Source organism: Aotus nancymaae, unplaced genomic scaffold (genome assembly GCF_030222135.1).
Source record: "Aotus nancymaae isolate 86718 unplaced genomic scaffold, 86718_ANA_hifiasm-v0.15.2.pri h1tg000008l, whole genome shotgun sequence".
Classification (NCBI taxonomy): domain Eukaryota; kingdom Metazoa; phylum Chordata; class Mammalia; order Primates; family Aotidae; genus Aotus; species Aotus nancymaae.
This window is the reverse complement of record NW_026988419.1, coordinates 15,754,309-15,776,104: the sequence shown is the minus strand read 5'-3', so window position 1 is coordinate 15,776,104 and position 21,796 is coordinate 15,754,309. Positions and strand designations below refer to the sequence as shown.

General features: G+C 43.7%; 1 protein-coding gene across 6 annotated transcripts; it reads left to right on the top strand.

Moving 5' to 3' along the window:
* On the top strand, positions 1–21,313 carry CXCR2 (C-X-C motif chemokine receptor 2). Of its 6 annotated transcripts, none has more exons than XM_012446239.3 (4): positions 3–322; positions 10,640–10,702; positions 13,686–13,737; positions 18,792–21,313. In XM_012446239.3, the coding sequence occupies exon 4, from the start codon at positions 18,817–18,819 to the stop codon at positions 19,888–19,890; it is 1,074 nt and encodes a 357-aa protein (XP_012301662.2). In that variant the 5' UTR covers positions 3–322; positions 10,640–10,702; positions 13,686–13,737; positions 18,792–18,816; the 3' UTR covers positions 19,891–21,313. The 6 variants fall into 6 exon arrangements, with proteins under 6 accessions (XP_012301668.2, XP_012301662.2, XP_012301664.2 ...); XM_012446242.3 differs by lacking the exon at positions 3–322 and having other exon boundaries at positions 9,623–10,702; positions 18,792–18,950; positions 19,035–21,313; XM_012446245.3 differs by lacking the exon at positions 10,640–10,702 and having other exon boundaries at positions 1–322; positions 18,911–21,313.
* The last annotated feature ends 483 nt before the right edge of the window (positions 21,314–21,796 follow it).

Sequence of the window (21,796 nt, the reverse complement as noted above, 5' to 3'; positions counted from 1 at the left end):
ATTGGGTGTTCTCGGGGTAGGGAGGGGGACTGGCTGAAGCCCATTTCACAGAGCAAGGAGGCTGCTCCTGGAAGAGAACTCTCATCAGACGGGAATCAGGGGCCAGGAATAGGTGAGCTGGACCTTCTCCCACTGTTTGGGGAAAAGAAGGGCAATGCTGAAGACCAACATCCAGCTCAACACTGCCCCTGATGAGTCTGCACCGAGTCCAGTGGAGAGCAAAAGAGCTCCAAAAAGAAATCAGAAAAGTTTGTTAGACTTTGGGGACTCTCAAGCAGAGAGATCCATGAAGACCACCATAGACCTCCCAGAGCCTAGCACCGTAAGTACACCCGTCCTTCCTCAGTGGTGACCTAGGGTGCATGTCCAGCAACTGCAAAGCCCAGAGGAGCATGCGGGAGACAGCCCCAACAGACTTCCCCAAGACCCTGAGGAGCTCATTACAGGGCTGAAGCAGGAGCACATGGGCCCTGAGCCAGCGCCATCCAGGTTGTTGCTATTGATGTGACTTCATCTGTATTCATAGGCTGGGGATGCCCTGGGTAATTGGGGCAACGTAATTACTTCTTTAAATTAGTTGTCACTGGGATGCTCCAATGTACATCAGTTTCCCCTACCTGTCAATTTATTCAGTGCTCAACAAAAATGTATTAGGCATCTATGATATGATTGGTTTGGAGATACAAAGATAAAAATATATATGAAACCACTGCTTTCAAGAACTTCACCATGGGGGAAGCAGCAGCCAAATGGATGATCAATTATAAACCCTTGGCTACACTTGCAAGGCAAAGGGAGAGTTGGCCAAGCCAAAAGAGTGGAAAAGACCATCCCAGGGAAAAGGGAAGCACATGCCAAGACCCCAAGGGAAACCAGAACAGCAACTTTGGGGTTGAGGGGACTGTAAGTGGTTCCCTGTGGCCGGAGTCAAGGGTTCTGTGTTGGGGGTCGGGGGAGCCTGAGGTGACAGGGTTGGAGAAGTAACAGGAGTTACACGGAAGATGCCAGGTGACCAGCTCAGGAGTCTGACTTTACCTGAGTGTACCCAGGTTCCTTGATTAATTTTAAGATGAAAAGAAAGTGATCAAATTCATATCCCCTGTACTATTAGGAAGCTTGTTCTGGCAGTAGACTGGAGGGTGGGTTGAAGGGGGAACTATTTGAGGCAGAGAACATTTAGGGGAGGAGGGAGAGGGAGAAAGGAGGAAGAGGAGGATGAGGAGCAGCTGACAGAGCCAAGCAACGTTCTAAGTGTGTATCAACAAAAACTCATTTAATCCACATAACAACCCCATGTAGGAGCTGCTTTCCTTATACCCACTTCACAGACAATGAAACTGAGACCCAGTGAGATTAAATCACTTGACCAAAGTCCAGGGCCAGGTAGGCGGATCCTAACTCACACAGCCCAGTCTAGAACCCACAACTATTGCATGACTACTGCCTTAGGTGAGTTGAGAGAGAATAAAGTGTTGCCTAACACTGTCAGTGAAGACGGTGAGGAGGAGACAGTCAGGAGTGATGTTAAGGAGGGGAAGAGCGAGGGGCAGGTACATTTCTGGTTTGGCAGATGATTGAACAAGGAACCACTCAGGAGAAAGACATGTCAGGAAAGACAAAAGATCAGTTTTCTACATGTTGAATTTGCAACATCTGTGGGCTCTCAGGGAGATTTCAGGAGGTAACTACATGTCCGAGTTTGGAGTTAGGGGAGACACCTGTTGGGAGCAGTATGTATGGGAGATCCTGGCACATATTGGATGGCATCTGAAGCCATGAAAACCAGTGGACTCGCCAAGAGAGCAGGTAGAGTGAGAAGAGAAGAAAACTGAGGTAGAATCCTCAGGAACCTCAATATTTGAGGAATAAATTAAGAAATAGAGCAACAAACAAGACCAAGAGAGATCAAAGGAAATAGAGGAGAGTGGATCAGTGGGATTCAATGATATAGAGTTTAAGCTAGACCTGGACAATAACTTCCCACCGTAAATAAAGTTGAAAAGCATACAGCAGATAAGAAGAAAATGTCTTAACATAATTGACAAATATTCGAAACATAATATGCCCAAATTATATAAAAAGCTCATACAAATCAATAACAAAATAACAATTCAAGGCTGGGAGTGATGGCTCGTGCCTGTAATCCTCAGCACTTTGGAAGGTCAAGGTTGGTGGCCAGGGGTTCAAGACCAGCCTGGCCAACATGGCGTGAAACGCCGTCTCTACTAAAATTACAAAAATTAGCCAGGAGTGGTGGTGAACACCTGTAGTCCCAGCTACTCAGGAGGCTGAGGTATGAGAATGGCTTGAACTTGGGAGGCAGAGGTTGCAGTGAGCCAAGATTGCACTCCAGCCTAAGCAACAGAGTGAGACTCAGTCTCAAAAAAAAAAAAAAAAGTATGTTTATTGCCATGCACAGTGGCTCTCGCCTGTAATCTCAGCACTTTGAGAGGCAGAGGTGAGAGAATCGCTTGAGGCCAAAAAAAAAAAAAATAACAAAATAACAATCCAAAGAAAAAGGGAAACAGATAAGAATAATTAATTCAGCTGGGCACAGTGTCTCACACCTGTAATCTCAGATATACAGGAGGCTAAGATGGCAGGATCACTTGAGACAAGATATATACATATATATTATACAGTAGACATGTATTTTTTATTATGAAATGAAGGAAGGAAAACATGTTTGTATTTGCATAAGGAGAATTCCAGGAAAATGTACACACCAAGTTGTAAACAGTAGTTACCTGAGGAAAAGACATGGGTGAAAAGAGGAATGGAAGGGAGACTTTCCAGCTGTGCTTCCGTGCTTTCACTGCTTGTATCCTTCACAATATGCATGCTTTATTTTTGTCATATTAAAACAGTTTTGTGTATTTGTGCATTTCTTTTATATTTCAATAGTTTTGGGGTACAGGTGGTTTCTTGTTACATGGATAAGTTCTTCAGAGGTGATTTCTGAGATTTTAGTGCACTTGTCACCCAAGCAGTGTACATTATACCCAACATGCAGTCTTTTATCCCTCCTCACCCTCCCAACCTTATTCCCTGCATCCCCAAAGTCTATTATAACATTCTTGGGCCTTTGCATCCTGATAGCTTAGCTCCCACTTATAACTGAGAACATACGATATTTTGTTTCCCATTCCTGAGTTACTTCACTTAGAATAATGGCCTCAGCTCCATCCAAGTTGCTGCAAAAGACATTATTTTTTCCCTTTTTATGGCTGAATAGTATTGTATGGTGCATATAAACCATGTTTTCTTTATCCACTCATTGGCTGATGGGCATTTAGGTTGGTTCCATATTTTTGCAATTGTGAATTGTGCTGCTATAAACCTGTGTGTGCCTGTGTCTTTTTCATATAATGACTTCTTTTCCCTTGGGTAGATACCCAGGAGTGGGATTGCTGGATCAAATGGTAGTTCCACTTCCAGTTCTTTAAGGAATCTCCACACTGTTTTCCACAGTGGTTGTACTTTACACTCTCACCATCAGTGTAAAAGTGGTCTCTTTTCACCACATCTACACGAACATCTATTGTTATTTTAACTTTTTAGTTATGGCCATTCTTGCAGGAGTTGGGTGGCATCTCATTGCAGTTCTAATTTGCATTTCCTTGATGATTAGCGATGTTGAGTGTTTTTTTCATGCTTGTTGACTGTTTGCATATCTTCTTTGGAGAAATGTTTATTCATGTTCTTTGCCCACTTTTTGATGGGATTATTGGTTTCTTCTTGCTGATTTATTTGAGTTCCTTATAGATTCTAGATACTAGATTCTAGTCCTTTGTCAGATGCTTATTTTGCTGATTTGTTTGAGTTCCTTGACTCTGGATACTAGTCCTTTGTCGGATACATAGTTTGCGAATATATTCTTCCACTCTGTGGGTTGTCTATTTACTCTGCTGGTTATTTCTTTTGCTATGCAGGAGCATTTTAGTTTAATTAGGTCCCATTTATTTATTTTTGTTTTTGTTGCATTTGCTTTTGGGATCTTAGTCATGAATTCTTTTCCTATGCCAATATCCAGAAGAGATTTTCCAAAGTTATCTCCTAGAATGTTTATGATTTCAGGTCTTAGATTTAAAGTCTTTGATTCATCTTGAGTTGATTTTTGTATAAGATGGGAGATGGGGATCCAGTTCCATTCTTCTACATGTGGTTTCCCAGCACCATTTATTGAAATGTCCTTTACCCAATTTATGTTTTTGTTTGTTTTATCAAAGTTCAGATAGTTGTATTTGGTTTTATTTCTGGGTTCTCTATTCCATTCCCTTGGTCTACATGCCTATTTTTATACCAGTACCATGCTGTTTTGGTAATTATAGCCTTGTAGTATAATTTGTAGCCAGGTGATGTCTTCAGATTTGCTTTTTGCTTAGTTTTGCTTTGGCTTTGCAGCTTTTTGGTTTCATATGAATTTCAGGATTGTTTTTCTAGTTCTGTGAAGAAAGATGATGGTATTTTGATGGGAATGTCATTGAATCTGTAGATTGCTTTGGGCAGTATGGTCATTTTCAAAATATTGATTTTTCCACCCATGAGCACGGGGTGTGTTTCCATTTGTTTGTGTCATCTATGATTTTTCAGTGGTGTTTAGTAGTTTTTTTTGTAAAGAGGTTACACCTCCCTGGTTAAGCATATCCCTAGGCATTTTATTTTATTTTTTTCAGCTGTTATGAAGGGACTGAGTTCTTGATTTGATTCTCAGCTTGGTCGTTGTTGTTAGGTAGCAATGCTACTGATTTGTGTACATTGATTTTGTAACCTGAGACTTTAGTGAATTCATTTATCAGATCTAGGAGCTTTCTGGATGAGTCATTAGGGTTTTCTAGGTATACAATCATATCATCAGTGAACAGGGAAAGTTTGACTTCCTCTTTTCCAATTTGGATGGCCTTTATTTCTTTCTCTTGTCTGATTGCTCTGGCTGGGACTTCCAGTAGTATGTTGAATAAGGGTGGTGAAAGTGGCCATCTTTGTCTTATTCCAGTTCTCAGGGGAAATGCTTTCAACTTCTCCCCATTCGGCATGATGTTGGCTGTGGGTTTGTCATATATAGCTTTATTACTTTGAGCTAAGTCCCTTCAATGCCTATGTTGTTGAAGGTGTTTGATTTTATTAAATTTTTTGTGTCTATTGAGATGATCATATGGTTTCCTTTCTAACTCTATCTATGTGATGTATCATATTTACTGACTTGTGTATGTTAAAACATCCCTGCATCCCTGGGATGAAACCCACTTGATCATGATGTATTATATTTTTGATGTGCTGTTGGATTCCATTAGCTAGTATTTTATTGAGGATTTTTATGTCCATGTTCATCAGGGTCTATGGTTTTCATATTTTGTTATGTCCTTTCCTGGTTTTGTTATCAGGGTGACACTGGCTTCATAGAATGATTTAGGGTGGATTCCCTCTTCATCTTTTGGAATAGTTTCAGTAGGATTGGTACCAATTCTTCTTTGAATGTCTGGTAGAAATCATCTGTGACTCCATCTTGTCCTGGACTTTTTGGAGTTGGCAACTTTTATTACTGATTCAATCTCACCGCTTATTATTGGTCTGATCAGGGTTTCTATTTTTCCCTGACTTAATCTAGGAGGATTGGATGTTTCCAGGAATTTACCCATTTCCTCTAGCTTTTCTAGTTTGCGCACATAAAGGTGTTCATAGTAGCCTTGAATAGTTTTTCGTATTTCTGTGTTATCAGTTGTAATATCTCCAGTTTCATTTCTAATTGAGCTTACCTGGATCTTCTCTCTTCTTTTCTTGGTTAATCTTGCTAATGGTCTATCAATTCAGTTTATCTTTTCAAAGAACCACTTTTTGCTTCATTATCTTTTATATTGTTTTTGTTTGTTTCCATTTCATTTAGTTCTACTCTGATCTTCATTATTTCTTTTCGTCTTCTGGGTGTGGGTTTAGTTTGTTCTTGTTTCTCCAGTTTCTTGAGGTGTGACATTAGGTTGTCAATTTGTTCTCTTGCAGACTTTTTGATATAGGCATTTAGCGCTATGAACTTTTCCTCTTAGCACTGCTTTTGTTGTATCCCAGAGGTTTTGATAAATTGTATCACTATTATCATTCATCCCAAATAATTTTTTAATTTCCATCTTGATTTCATTGCTAACCCAAAAATCTTTCAAGAGCAGATTATTTAATTCCCATGTATTTGTATAGTTTTGAGAGTTCTTTTTGGAGTTAATTTCCAGTTTTATTCCACTGTGGTTTGAGAAGATACTTGGTATTTTTATTTTCTTAAATTTATTGAGACTTGTTTTGTGGTCTATCATAAGTACTGTCTTGGGGAATGTTCCATGTGCTGATGAGAAGTATGTATATTCTGCAGTTTTGGGGAAGAATGTCCTGTCAGTATCTGTTAAATCCACTTGTTCTAGGGTGCAGTTTAAGCCCATCGTTTCTTTGTTGGCTTTCTATGTTGATGATCTCTCTAGTGCTGCCAGTGGAGTATTGAAGTCCCCCACTATTATTGTGTTGCTATCTATCTCATTTCTTAGGTCTGTTAGTAATTGTTTTATAAATCTGGGAGCTCCAGTGTTAGGTGGATATAAATTTAGAATTGTAATATCTTCTTGTTGGACTAATCCTTTTATCATTATATAATGCCCTTCTTAGTTTTTGTTTTTGTTTTTTTTTTTACTGTTATTGCTCAAAAGTCTGTTTTATCTGAAATAAGAATAGCTACGCCTGCTTGGTTTTAGTTTCCATTTGCGTGGAATATCTTTTTTCCTTTACCTTGAGTTTATATGAATTCTTATGCAGGAAGTCAGGTTTTCATTAGCAACCAGGGTTAATTTCCACTAGCTCTTTACTATAATTTTGATGAATACATAAGTTAAACATTAAAGATCTGGAGAAACTAGTGCCTAGGTGTATTACTCCATTACTGCTATAAAGAAGTACCTGAGACTGGGTGATTTATGAAGAAAAGTTCTGATTGGTTTTTCTTTGTGACATATACCTCTCTGGAAATTTTTTCATTCATAACATGAACTGGTTTTTTTTTCTATTTCTTTACATTGGTTTTTACTTGTCTCTGATATCTCCTTAAGTGGCTTAATAATCAATCTTCTAGGCCAGGCATGGTGGCTCATGCCTATAATCCCAGCACTTTGGGGGGCCAAAGCAGGTGGAACACCTGAGGCAAAGAGTTTGAGACAAGCCTGGTCAACATGAAGAAACCCCATCTCTACTAAAAATACAAAAATTGCCCAGGTGTGGTGGCACATGCCTGTAATCCCAGATAGTCAGGAGGCTGAGGCAGAAGAATCACTTGAACCCGGGAGGTGGAGGTTGCAATGAGCCAAGATCACACCATTGCACTCTAGCCTGGGCAACAAGAGTGAAACTCCATCTCAAAAAATAATAATTATAATAATAATCCTTCCTTTTGAATTCTTTATCTGGTATTTCAAAAATTTATCTTGGTTTGGATTTATTGCTGGAGAGTTAGTGTGATCTTTCAGGGGTGTTACTGTGGTAACCTACCCTTTGTTAGCCTAACTGACTCTTTCTTAGCTAAGAGCTGTACAGACTCCATGTTAGCTTCTTCGCTTGCCCCCACCCCGCTGCCAACTTTTTTTTTTTTTACCTTCCCCTGAGCACGTAGCGGGGTTAAGCAGACTCCAAGCAGACCCAGGAATGTCCTTGCTGATAAGATACTGAGTTAAGCTATACCAGCCTCTCCTGGGGATGCGTCTGCTGGTGGTACCAGCAGCCCCTTGGAATGTGTCTGCTGATAACTGAAAGCCCCTACATCTGCAACTGTTTATCTTTCTGCAATAGTTTATCCTTTTAATTTAAAGGATGTCGTGGAAGCATCAGAGGTACCTTGGATACAAAGCCAAGCAGAAGACACATTCTCTCCTGCTACAGCATTCTCTATGTGGCAAGGAGCATTGGCTATAACCTTATTTCTACTTCTACTGGTTATAAGACTCCTAGATTGCTGATTCTCCAGACCCCCAGGCCATGAATATCTCTGTCCATGCTGGGTTTAATATTTCTGCTTAAATCTTGTCAGCAAGGCGTTAGCTCTCCAATGGAAACTCCATTGTGCCTACGGACCCCAGAGTTCTGGACAGGTAGAGTGCATGAATCGTACCTTAAAAAGTACTCTTACAAAATTAATTTTGGAAACCAGTGAAAATTGGATAAAGCTCCTTCCTTTAGCCCTTCTTAGAATTACTTTTCTGGTTCCTTCTCATTTGGGTAGACTAGTTATTCTTGAATTATTTTTCTTGAATTATTTTCAAGTTATTCTTGAATTATTTTTGATTGGACTATTTTTTTTAATTTCTTTTTCTTTCTTCTTAAGGACCTGACTTTAATGTTTATAGCTTATTTTAGCCTAATTTGATCCTTGGTTTTCATGGGTGAAGACTTTTGGCTTTTAGGAGTGAAGACTCTGTGTGAGTTCCTTAGTTAGAGTCTTTGTTCACTGGCTTTCCCAGATCTTGGTGGTGGTAGTTATGTACTTGGTGTGTGGGAAGGTTTACTGTCTCCTATGGGGTTGAAATGGCAGGAATCTCTTTAAGCTTATTCATTCTCTCATGGTGTACTCTTTATTTATTTATTTAATTTTCCCCCAATGTTTTATTTACTGAGTTGATCATTCAGGCTTCAGACCAGTAGGGGAAGTATCCCTGGGTAGGCATCAGTTGTAGCTAAAGCAGGTGGGTAGATGTAATACCCAATGGTAGGCAGAGATCTCAGCCTTGATGAAGGTGGCTGGGAGAGATCTCAATTAGATGTGCTGAGGTTTTCTCAGGGTTAAGGGTAGGAGCTACCTCAAGACCCCACCAGGCCAGCTGGAAAGCTATTCACCTCCCAGCCTCACTCCTGTCCCAGAGTTCCGGCTATTCAGATCAGACAGGCAGTTCTTTTCATCTGTAGAAATGTTGATATTCCAAGCAGAGAGAAATTGTGACTGCCTGTCATGCAAGCCTGAATGTGAAAAGTGCTCCTCCCATGGGGATGCAATCACCCTGGTTTTTTCCAGGAAGGCTGTCTATAGGTGCATCAATGCTGCATTCTTTTGGGAGAAGCCCCAGCTCTGTCTGCAGTGGTATAGCAGGGGGAACAAGGACCCCTTCTCTAAGACCCTTCACAATACCAGAGGCTGCCTGCCTTTTGGGGTAGAGGTGCAAACTTTTCCTCCTCTGCCCAGCATGGCAATTGTATCTCTGCTGTAGGAAACTTCCCACCAGTGAAAAGATCTGGGACTCAAGGCCTGCCATTCAAATTCTTTTGTCCCACAGAGTATTCCCCTGATGTGATGTTCTCCCCTCTCCTCTAAGAATGGGACTTCCTGAGAGCCAGACTACAGTGCTCTTCTGGGTCTAGCCAGACTCTGGCCTGGTGCTGGGGAGTGTCTACAAGGGATCCAGTAATGTGACCTGTCTTCAAGACTCCCAGCAGTGGATACCAGCACCACCTCTGACAGAAGTGGGAGGGGAGTGACATAAACTCTGCAAGATTCCTTGGCTGTAGATAGGCCTAGAGTGCTGATTATAATTATAGTGAACTTATCACATGGACAGACTCAGGACTTCTGGTTAGTCAGGACGTTGTAAGCAGTGGTGATCGCTGAAAATAGGCAGACGTTTTCTCCTTCCTGAGTCCAGTACTATTCTACCTAGAGGTGAGTTTTTTGTCTTTCTCACAGAGTAGGCTGCAGCCTGCCACTTCTTTCAAAAGTTCTGTGGATTCTTCCAGTTTTCTTGTTCACTTCCTGCATTTGTTCCTGGAGAAAAAATTTCACAGTGTGAATCTCTGCACACTACTCTGTCCTTCCAAGTAGGAGAGGCATGCTAACACTGCCTCCAATCTGCTGTCTTAGGGGGAAGAAAAGCAGTTTGGTTCAGGCATGCTAACACTGCCTCAATCTGCTGTCTTAGGGGGAAAAAAAGCAGTCTGGTCTAAAAAAAATGAATTTGCTGGGTGTAGCAACCCAGAGGTCATTGGAAACCTTGGCAAAAGCTGTTTCAGTGGAGCAGTAGGAAGGAAGCCCATTGCAGTGTATTTGTTGAGCAGCAGAGGAAGTAGAGAGAGCAGCTGTGTTAGCAAAAGGGTACTAGGACAGAGGGAATGTGATAAAGGCATGAGTAAGGTGTGATGGAAGGAAAAGAGCCAGGACAGAGGGGAGAGAAAGCAGGATCCTCAAGGATCAGAGAGGCAATGGGTCCCACAGTCAGGTGTAGGGGATTCAACAGAAACAGAAGGGGGGACATTTCTCACTCTGACCCTGGAAAGAAGGAAGAAACTGTGTGTGAGTTCAGACTAGTCTGTTGAGGGGGGCTGGGATGCCTGCATCTTCCCTGTTAAAAAAGGAAGTACAGGTTCAAAACACTCAGAGACAGAAGGTGGGTAGGCAAATCTCCACCTTCAGACTGGTAGGCTCCTCCAGAAGCCATCAGACAGGAAGATGTGAAAATCCACAGCGCTCATCCCAGAATCACTAGGTGGCACCTGTCCTGGGTCAAAGTCCCAGGACAGACCTTATTGTTCCTCTGTGGGAACACCTCCCCACGAGGGCCTCCTGGATTTCCCCCCTCTCAACCCAGAAGTTTCATCGTCCAGGCTGCTTCATTTTTTTTCTGTGTAACAGCTCTGACTACCACCCAACCTTGAGGCATATTGAAGACTTCGGTGGCCACTCCAATAACAGCAGGTAGGTGACCTGTTCAGTCTGAGATGCTGGGGACGTACTTCTAATGGAAGGGATCTGGAAACTTCAGCCTCTTCTGAGGCCCCTGAGAAGTGTAGAACCTTAGAGCTAAAGACAACTAACTCTTCACCTAGACAGCACTGTACGAAAGAATTTTCTGCAGTAATAGAATTGTTCTAGATTTGCCCTACCCAATATGGTAGCCACTAGTCACATGTGGCTACTGAGCACTTGAAATGTGACTAGTGTAACTAAGGATCTGAATTTTCATTTTCATTTTTTTCCCGTGTGTGTGTGTGTGTGTGTGTGTGTGTGTGTGTATGAGACAGGGTCTCACCCCAATGCCCAGGCTGGAGTGCAGAGGTATGATCTTGGCTTATTACAGCCTCAACCTCTAGATCTCAGGTGATTCTCCCACCTCAGCCTCCTAAGTAGCTGCAACTACAGGCACGTACCACTACACTCAGCTAATGTTTTGTTGATTTTTTTTTTTTTTTTTTTTTTTTTGTAGAGACAGGGTTTCACCATGTTGCCCAGGCTGGTCTCAAACTCCTGGGCTCAAGCGATCCACCCATCTCGGCCTCCCAAAGTGCTGGGATTATAGGCATGGGCCACCTTGCCTGGCCTTTATTTTAATTAATTTAAATTTAAATAGCTACACATGGCCAGTAGCTACCATGCTAGACAGAACAGACTTAGAAGAAGCTCCCATTTTCCAAAGGCACACACCAGGCCCAGAAAGAATGACTTCAAGCTCACCCTGCCCATAAATGGCAGAACCAGGATTAGAAGCCAGGTTTTTGTTTTGGTTTTGGTTTTGGTTGAAACAGGCTCTCACTCCGTTGCGCAGGCTGGAGTGAAATGGCACAATTTCAGCTTACTGTAACTCCTGCCTCCCAAGTTCAAGCAATTCTTATGCCTCAGGCTCCCAAGTAGCTAGGATTACAGGTGTGCACTACCACACCCAGCTAATTTTTGCATTTTTAGTAGAAAGGATATTTCACCATGTTGGCCAGGCTGGTCTTGATCTCTGGCCTCGAGTGATCCACCCACCTCCCTCAGCCTCCCAAAGTGCTGGGATCACAGGTGTGAGCCACCACACCGGAAGCCAGCTTTTTAATTCACTCCACCCTATGTATAACCGCAGTGATCTCTATGGAAATGAAATTGACCTAAGGGGCATGAAGAAAGAGGCTGACTAGGAAATGTCAAATCCAGACTCCCCTCTTTACATCCTTTGTATCTGGCTGTCTGAGACACAGGGAGGTACCTAATGGAGCTCAGAAACTTGAGGTTGGGATCCTGCTCCTTATTACAGTGAACAGGATATAGGATTTGAGAGCAGATTTTTAGAAGTGTTTTAAACTGCTGAAAACCTAGTTCAGCTGTGTCACTCTACGTAAGTTTCTTAACCTCTCAGGGTTTTCATTTCCTCATCCAGAAAGTGCCTACTTCATGAAGTTGTCCTGAGGATTAACTGACATAAATTCTGAAAAGCACTTTGCCCAGAAGCCAGAACCTGGCAGACATTCAACATTACAGTTAATATGACAATTAATACACAGGTCAAAGCAAATTACATGTCATCAAAGTCAGCCTTGAAAGCAGACCCCACTGCCCACTGTTTCCAATTGATTGGGGATGTGGTGAGAGAGGCAGCATGTTATCAGTGAATAAACTTTCCAATAATAATGATCACAACAATGAAAGCTAACATTGTACTTTACATATGTCTTAAGTGCTTTACAAGCAATCCCACATTTCATCCTTACCACAACCCCATGAGTTGTATTTTGCATTGGCCCCATTTTACAGATGAGTAAACTGAGACTCAGAAAGGAAAAGTCACTTGCCCAGAATTTGCTCAGCCAGCTCTGCTCTCATCTGCTTCTCTCCATGTGTAATGGGCTTCTATCTGGTTTTCACATCAACTGGCCAGGTGGCATCGCATTCTTCCCCAGTACGAGAAAGAGATGTAATGAAGACTAAGGAACATTTGCTGAACAGTTGGTCTCAAAGATTCTTTCCTTGGGATAGGTAGGCAGCTTAAGGGTGTCTGCCACAGGCTCTGCATCCTCTCTGGGCCCTGGGATGCATGGAGCAGGAGACAGGGTAAGGAGTAACGGAGGAGAGAGCTTGGGAGGGAGCAGAATTAGCGTTCATGGCTCTACCTGGATTAATTCATTCACTTGTAATCAATAGCAAATTGATAAAATACATTCTTAGGGTCACTCAATACTGTTTTGAAAACTGTATTTGGACTTGGGTGGGATCTTCACTTCTACCGAAAGGCTTTCTTTCCAAATTAGAGGGTCTTGGCTCCAAGGGTGGTAGCTGCTGCAGAGTTGGGGTCTTCAGACCCAATGCTAAGTGTATGAACCAAGAAGGAGTATCATTACCCTGAGATGGACTTGTGGTCAGAGCACAAGACGGTTGGGGAGTGAGGGGTAAGATGAAGGCAGGAGTGGGGCCGAGGAGTAGATGTGTCAGGTTCAGGCAGGAACACCACCAGACTCACCAGAAGCTTCAGTCCAGCTCTGTCGTCTTAGTGTGCTGCTCCCCCTCGAAACGTGAAAGACATTCAAGAGCTTTAGTACTATTGCCAAGGGTATGAGGGGGGAACCTGAGGCAGCTGGAGTGCCAGGAGACTCAAACAGGGCAGCTGAAGGAGCCAGGGACTCTGAGATACAGCAAAGATCAGAGAAATCCATGCAATCCTGGGCAAGCCATTTCCTTTCTCTGGGCTTCAGTTTCCCCATCTGTAAAATGGAAAGACTAGCTAGAAAACCCATCAGGTCCCTTTCCAATATAAACTCTATGAGTCCATGAAATGACTATGCATCTGAGGTCTAACCTGGGGACTAATTATTCAAATTTATCAGAATCATCCCGCACCCTCAGGAGCTCCACCCCTGAATTGCATTGAGCAACCTAATCCACCACTCACTTCCTCCACTGTGTTCTCACCACCACCTCCCTTTCATAGGCTGCAGCTGCTGTCCTGGAGGTGTCCTACAGGTGAAAAGCCCAGCATCCTGGTAAGTCTTGGAACACCCACCCTTCCCACCAGCTAGCATGTCTCTGTCCTCTGTTCCCCTTGACACTAAACCTACATTTATCCCAAGCATCTCTCCCCACCCTTGGGGGCCCCTCACCCTCACCCCTTGGCCTCTTCATTTTCTCGCTTTGGGGCTCCCCATCCCCAAAGGAAGAATCTCTGTTCCTCCCCCTGACAACCTTCTCCAACCCCTCAGGGCAACCAGCTGTCCATCCTCTTCCCTTGGCCTGGTGGCCTTCCAAGACTCAACCAGCCCTCCTTGCCTGGGCTAGGACTGGGTCTGAGGATGGGCCAAGCACTGTTGACTTCCCACTTACCTACACTAAATGCAAATATTTGTGGATTTTTTTTTTTTTTTTTTTTTTTGAGACAGTCTTGATCTGTTGCCCAGGCTGGAGTACAGTGGCACAATCTCTAAAGCCTCCGCCTCCTGGTTTCAAGTAATTCTGCCTCAGCCTCCTGAGTAGCTGGAATTATAGGCGTGTACCACCATGCCCGGCTAATTTTTGTATTTTTAGTAGAGATAGGGTTTCACCATGTTGGCCAGGATGGTCTCCATCTCCTGACCTTGTGATCCATCCACTTCAGCCTCCCAAAGTGCTGGGATTACAGGCATGAGCCACTGCACCTGGACTGTGGATTATATTTATAGAGAGAAAGAATATTGGAATTGTATTAAAATGACTGTTTAATTGTTTTGTTGTTAAAAAGATTGCCTTAGATGTTTGAGATCTTGTAAATGTCTCTCGTTCCATAGCATTTTTATGTAATAAATTAGAATTCACACCATCATCTATGGAATTTCCAAACTACCATGAGTCACTAAGGGGCTGGCATTTTTTTCCCTAAGTCAAGGAAGCCCCTATTTGATCCTGGAAAATATGACTGGGTGGTCAGCCGGACCCAGCAGTTGAAGGGTGTTTGGTTTATCATCCCTGCAAGAATTATTTCTTTCATTCTGGGCCTAAGAAACAGCAAAAGGAAACAATGCACAAAACATCAGAGGATGTGAGTGCACAATATACAGGTTGATTTAATGATATCTCAAGAACTTAGCTTATAAATACATTTAATATATGAGGTGCACTTTTTTTTAAGAGGCAGGGCTAGAGTCTACAAATAACACAAGTGGAGCCCTTTACACCTCACTGGACCGGAATCCTGGTTGTAGCACTTCTCCACCCTGAGATCACAAGCTGGGTGCTGAGACTTCCTGTTAGGTCAGCTGATCCTCCTTGTGCCTCAGTCTTCTATGAACAGGGCCTAATCATACCTATTTATAATGAGCCATGGAGATCATGTACCTGTGAGGACAATGTAGACCTCAGACATGTCATCTCCTTCCCTTAGTTTGTCCCTCTAACTGCCAAGTCATCCTCTGTAGAGATTGGTAAACTGAAAAACAGACATCACAACAAACACCCCTACTCCCTACCCCAGGAGCTGTCGGTCACTGGCCTGACCTGGTTCTCCTTGCTGAGCTCTCTACCTTCTGTACTGAAGAGAATGTGAGTGGACCATATGCAGGTTGACTTAATACCATGCTCTCCCTCTGGAACCTCAAGTTGACCCATAATGCCTGGGAACATGAGCTCACCCATACACCTCCAGCCCACCCCCAGCACAGCTGAGCACTAGGTTATCCACAATGAGGATTTACCTGTGAAACATGCTCTGCCACTGCTCCCTGTGCTGACAAGGCAGTTTCTGCAGCAGCCCCAGCCCTGGCTTCTCACAGCCAATGCTTATATATGCAAAGCTCTGCTCTCTAAGAGCACAAACTCTCTGTACCCAATATGCCCTATATCTACTCTCAAAGATGGGTCTTCTCCTGGGTCATTTGTTCCCTTAAGAGCATCTATAATCATCTGCTCTCAGAGGTGATCCACCTTTGACCTCGTGACTTCATTGGACATACCCTGGGCTTCTAAGCAAACTTGTTCTCGACCATGGGACTGCAGAGCTGGTGACTTCTTTCAGGTCTTGCTGGCCATACTGGTCCAGTAAGCTGTATTCCCAGCCCTCTCACTACCTCCTCAGGCTGGCCAGGCAGGGCCTGACCGTCATCCCCACGCCTCTCTAGGTTCATCAACTGATTGAATCTTCTCTATCAGTTGCCTTGGCATGCTGGGAATGCAACTTATCTGGCCCCCGTCTCTTAAAAGGGAAAGTAATCGCTTCTCAGGAAGGTGATGGCTAAGAATTCCATGACTCTTGGGGGAAAAGGGCATTATTTTTTCAGTTTTGCGTAATCCTCTTAAGCTTTCTTCTTTGCTACATCTGATGAATGACAGCAGAGACTTCCTTTCTGCTAAAGAGATATCCTCCCTGGACTTTTGTTGTTATTGCTGTAATATTTGTGTTTGCTTTGCAAGGCTGTGCACCCTCTGGTTAATCTTTTTCTTAATTGAGACGTAAGTTACATACCACAAAATTCACCCATTTAAAGTTTTTAATATATTCTACAACCATCGCCACTAATTCCAGAACATTTTCATCACTCAAAAGAAAATTTTCATACTCATTAACATCCCTCTTCCAACTCCCCTTGCCCCTGGCAACCACCAATCTACCTTCTGTCTCTACTGATTCAACCCATTTGCCTATTCTGGTCATTTCACATATATGGAATCACACAATGGGAAAACCTTTATGTCTGCCTTCTTTCACCTAGACTAACATTTTCAATGTTCATCTATGTCGTATTGTGTATCAGTTCCTCATTCCTTCTCATGGCTGAATAATATTCCATTGAATGTAATACAGTCCTAGGTTGCTTAACAATGGGGATACGTTCTGAGAAATACGTCGTGTGAACATCGTGGAGTATATGATTTGTAGCATGGGCTATGTGGTAAAGCCTACTGCTTCTAAATACTGAATACTGTAGGTAATTGTTACTCAATGGTAACTATTTGTATATCTAAACATAGGAAAGAACACTAAAAATACAGCATAATCTTATGGGACCACTGGTATATGTGATCTGTCTTTCAGTTGCTCATGACTGTGCCTCAATTTGTCTGTCCATTCATCAGCTGATGGATATTTGGCTTGTTTCCACTTTTGGACTTAAGGATGAATGCTGCTATGAACATTAGCTTTCAGTTCTCTTGGGTATATACCTAGGATGGGGTTGCTGGTTCATGTGGTAGGTAACTCTATGTTTAACTTTTCTGAGCAACTGCTAAACTGTTTTCCAAAGCAGCTGCTCCATCTTTCATTCCCACTAGCAATGTGGGAGAGTTCTGACTTCTCCACTTCCTCACCCACATTGTTCTTAGGCATCTTTTTCTGAGTGTGCCCAGCCTGGTGAGTGTGAAGTGGGTTCTGGGGCGTTTGATTTCCTGGTTTTTCTCTGACACTGGTTTCCATCTGAGGGTAGGTTATGGACTTGGACACGGTTGGTGGTAGGATGGTCATCCCTTACTCTAAGGAAATGACAGGAGGGTGATCTATTTTGTGGTTCAGAAAGAAGCTAATTAGGGAGCTGTTTGCTTTAGTTGACTTCTTCTTTGAGAAACTGGGATACATTTTTTTTTTTTTTGAGGCAGAGTCTCACTCTGTCACCCAGGCTGGAGTACAGTGATGCGATTTCAGCTCACTTCAACTTCTGCGTCCTGAGTTCAAGCAATTCTTTTACCTCAGCCTCCCGAGAGGCTGGGATTACAGCTGTGTGCCACCATGCCTGCTAATTTTTGTATTTTTAACAGAGACAGGGTTTCACCATGTTGGCCAGGCTGGCCTCGAACTCCTGACCTCAAGTGATCCGCCTGCCTCGGCCTCCCAAAGTGCTGGGATTACAGGTGTGAGCCACCGCACCCAGCTGGGATAATATTTTTGAACTGCAGCCCACCCTCTACACCAAGGCTTCCCCAGAGCAGGATCTCTGCTGTTCCTGTGGCAAGGGCAGAGCCCGCAGAGCTAGACTGAATCTGAGGGGAACAAGGGAGTCAGGGCTGGATGGAGGCACACACTTGCAGAACAGGAAGGCTCAGCAGGGCTAGAGAGCTGCCAAGCAAGGGTAATGCAGCCCGTTTTCTCTGCTTCCTGCCGTCCCTCCCTCTTATTGGGGAGCGGACTGGCTGTGTCTGCTCATCCCGCATAGTAGCACATGGCTATCCAGAGCTCCCCAAATAACCTGTTACATTTCCACCCACAAAGAGAATCAGGCAGCCCGCTTGCTTATTATTTTTAATATACTTTTCCAAACTACACACACATTCCCAGAGCTGGCCTCCTTCTACCCAAAAGAGAAATGCTGGGCCTTACTAATTAACTAAAGATTCTTCTAGCTCGAGCCTTCCAAAACTCCATGCCAATATTGTTCAAACCATTTTCCAGAATACGTCTTTTGAAATAACTTTCAGAAAATTGGACAAAGGGATTCATGTTTCAGCCTTATAGTCAAACCACAATCTTTTCTGAGGGGACAGCCCAATTGGAGGACCTGCTTAATCTCCTGACTAAAAACTGAATGGGGCTGAGTGCAATGGCTCATGCCTATATTCCCAGCACTTTGGGAGACAGAGGCAGGAGAATAACTTGAGTTCAGGAGTTTAAGACCATTCTGAGCAACATAGCAAGACCCTGTCTCTACCAAAAAAAAAAAAAAAAAAAACGAAGAAGACGAAAAGAAAAAAAGAAAGAACTGAGTGGTGGCTCACATTTCTGAACATTAAACCCAGCCTTAATAGCCAAAGATGCTCACCACTGAAGGATTCAGGTAGTATTGAGTGTTCTGTGAGAATTATCCAAAGAGAACTTTCTACAAAGTTTTATGTGATGGTGATGCTAAAAGAAATACTAAGAATTTCTCTCTTATATTAAAGAGAACTATGGTCCTTTCATAAAATGTACCGTTTATCACCAAATTTATCTCATAACCTAAGAGTTACTACTTACAAATTTGAAGGGAAAATTACTTCAATGTAATACTCAAGCCAACACAAAGAATTCTAACCCAGTTTCTTGGGTGGATGGGCAAGAATCTGGGGAATTTACTGTGCAGTAACCCTCATCTCTCTCCTGTAGGTCAGGATTTAAGTTTTCCTCAAAAATGGAGCATATTAACTTGGATGACTACAGCTTCGAAGATTTCTTTGAAGATTTTAATTACACTTACAGCTCTGACCTGCCCCCTCTTCTAACAGATGCTGCCCCATGTGAGCCAGAATCCCTGGAAATCAACAGGTATTTTGTGGTCATTATCTATGCCCTAGTATTCCTGCTGAGCCTGCTGGGAAACTCCCTCGTGATGCTGGTCATCTTATACAGCAGGGTCAGCTGCTCTGTCACCGACGTCTACCTGCTGAACCTGGCCTTGGCCGACCTGCTCTTTGCCCTGACCTTGCCCATCTGGGCTGCCTCCAAGGTGAATGGCTGGATTTTTGGCACACCCCTGTGCAAGGTGGTCTCGCTCCTGAAGGAAGTCAACTTCTACAGTGGCATCCTGCTACTGGCCTGCATCAGCGTGGACCGTTACCTGGCCATTGTCCATGCCACACGCACACTGACCCAGAAGCGCTACTTGGTCAAGTTCATATGTCTCAGCATCTGGGGTCTGTCCTTGATCCTGTCCCTGCCCGTCTTGCTTTTCCGAAGGACGATCTACCCGCCCTCTTTTAGCCCTGTCTGCTATGAGGATATGGGCAACAATACAGCAACATGGCGGATGGTGTTGCGGATCCTGCCCCAGACCTTTGGCTTCATTGTGCCGCTGCTGGTCATGCTGCTCTGCTATGGATTCACCCTGCGCACGCTGTTTAAGGCCCATATGGGGCAGAAGCACCGGGCCATGAGGGTCATCTTTGCTGTGGTCCTCATCTTCCTGCTCTGCTGGCTGCCCTACCACCTGGTCCTGCTCTCAGACACCCTCATGAGGACCCAGATCATCAAGGAGACCTGTGAGCGCCGTAACGACATTGACCGGGCCCTGGATGCCACAGAGATTCTGGGATTCTTCCACAGCTGCCTCAACCCCATCATCTACGCCTTCATTGGCCAGAAGTTTCGCCATGGACTCCTCCGGATCCTAGCCACACATGGCCTGATCAGCAAGGACTTCCTGCCCAAGGACAGCAGGCCTTCCTTTGTTGGCTCTTCTTCAGGGCACACTTCCACTACTCTCTAAAGCCTCCTGCCTAAGTGCAGCCCCGTGTGTCCTCCCTTCCCTTCAGAGTCCCTTTCCAAGCCTCATGTCCACCGGTTCTTCTTGATCTCAGTGTCAGTGCAGCCCCCACTGTGGTCACAGGAAGCAGAGGAGGCCACGTTCTTACTAGGTTCCCTTGCATGGTTTAGAAAGCCTGCCCTGGCGCCCCACACTTCACCATAATTTCTACGTCACCTGCTGGAGCTCTGTCCATCCTGCCCCTGAGCCCATGGCACTCTGCGTTGTAAGAAGTGAAAATCTACACTCCAGTGAGGCAGCTCTGAATGCTCATTAGGATGGCTAGTACCAAAAGAAAGAAAATCAGGCTGGGTGTGGTGGTTCAGGCCTGTAGTCCCAGCACTTTGGGAGGCTGAGGTGGGCAGATCACTTGATGTCAGGGGTTCGAGACCAGCCTGGCCAATATAGTGAAACCCTGTCTCTACTAAAAACACACACAAAAGCAATTAGCCAGGTGTGGTGGCAGTTACCTGTAATCACAGTTACTCCAGAGGCTGGGGCAGGAAAATCACTTGAACCCAGGAGGCGGAGATTGCAGTGAGCCGAGATCACACCCCTGCACTCCAGCTGAGTGACAGAGAAGACTCCATCTCAGTCCATGAAGATGTAGAGGAGAAACCGGAACTCTTGAGCATTGGTGATGGGAATGTAAAATGGTGCAGCCACTGTGGAAGACAGTGTGGCAGCTTTCCTCAAAACAGTGGACATAGAATCACCACATGATCCTGCAATTTCACTTCTAGGAATTGACCCATACCAAGTGAAAGCAGGGACTTGAACCAGTATTTGTGCACTAATATTCATAGCAGCATTATTCACAGGAGCCAAAAGGTAGAAACAACCCAAATGATCATGAATGAATGAATGACTAAACAAAATGTGGTATGTACATAACGAAGTATCCTTCAGCCTGAGAAAGGAACGAAGTACCGATACTTGTTACAACATGGACGAAGCTTGAAAACTTTATGCTAAGTGAAATAAGCCAGACATAAACAGATAAATACTTTGATTCCACTTACATGAGGTACTGAGAGTGAACAAATTCACAGAGACAGAAAGAGAACAGTAGTTACCAGGACTGAGAGGAGTGAGCCTGAGAAGTGACGGCCTGATAGGCACAAGGTTTATGTTTGGGATGTTGAAAAGTTCTGAAGATACAAAGTAGTAATTGTACAATAATGTGAAAGTAATTAATGCCATGAAATTGACATTTTAAAATGGTTAAAATGGTAAATTGTGTTATGTATATTTTATATCAATTAAAAAAAAAAACCTGAACCCCAAAAGGTACTTTAATCACCAAGGCTGATTAAACCAAGGCTGGAACCACCTGCCTATATTTTTTGTTAAATGATTTCATTAAATAACTTTTTTTGATAAACCATTTTTACTTGGGTGTTTCTATTACTGCTTCCAAACTGCTACAGAGAAGTGGGGCAAGGGTGAGCGGAGATCTTGAGTGAGTCTTTATAAGAAGTAAAGACTCTTTGTTATTTGTTGTGTCATAGAGAGATGAAATAGAGATGGAGCCCAGCCTTGTCAACCCCTCATCCCCAACCCAAGCTTCCTGCTATAGACCACGTATCATGGAAAGAAATGTGTTCTGGGACACTCTAGGGCGTCTCATGTCCTTGGGTGAAGCTTTAGTCAGGAGGGCCAGGGGTGGGACTTAGGAGATGCAGAGGGTTGAGTAAGTTCACCAAATCCCCCTGATCAGGTAGCAGGAAGGCAGAGAGCTCTCCCAACTCAGCCGGCAGCACCTACCGTGAGTGTCCCTCCCTCTCCCCTCTCTCCCACCCAAACACACACCCATCATTCTGGCTTTGAAAGGAGAACCCAACTGCAGAATGGGGAAGTGGTTTATAAT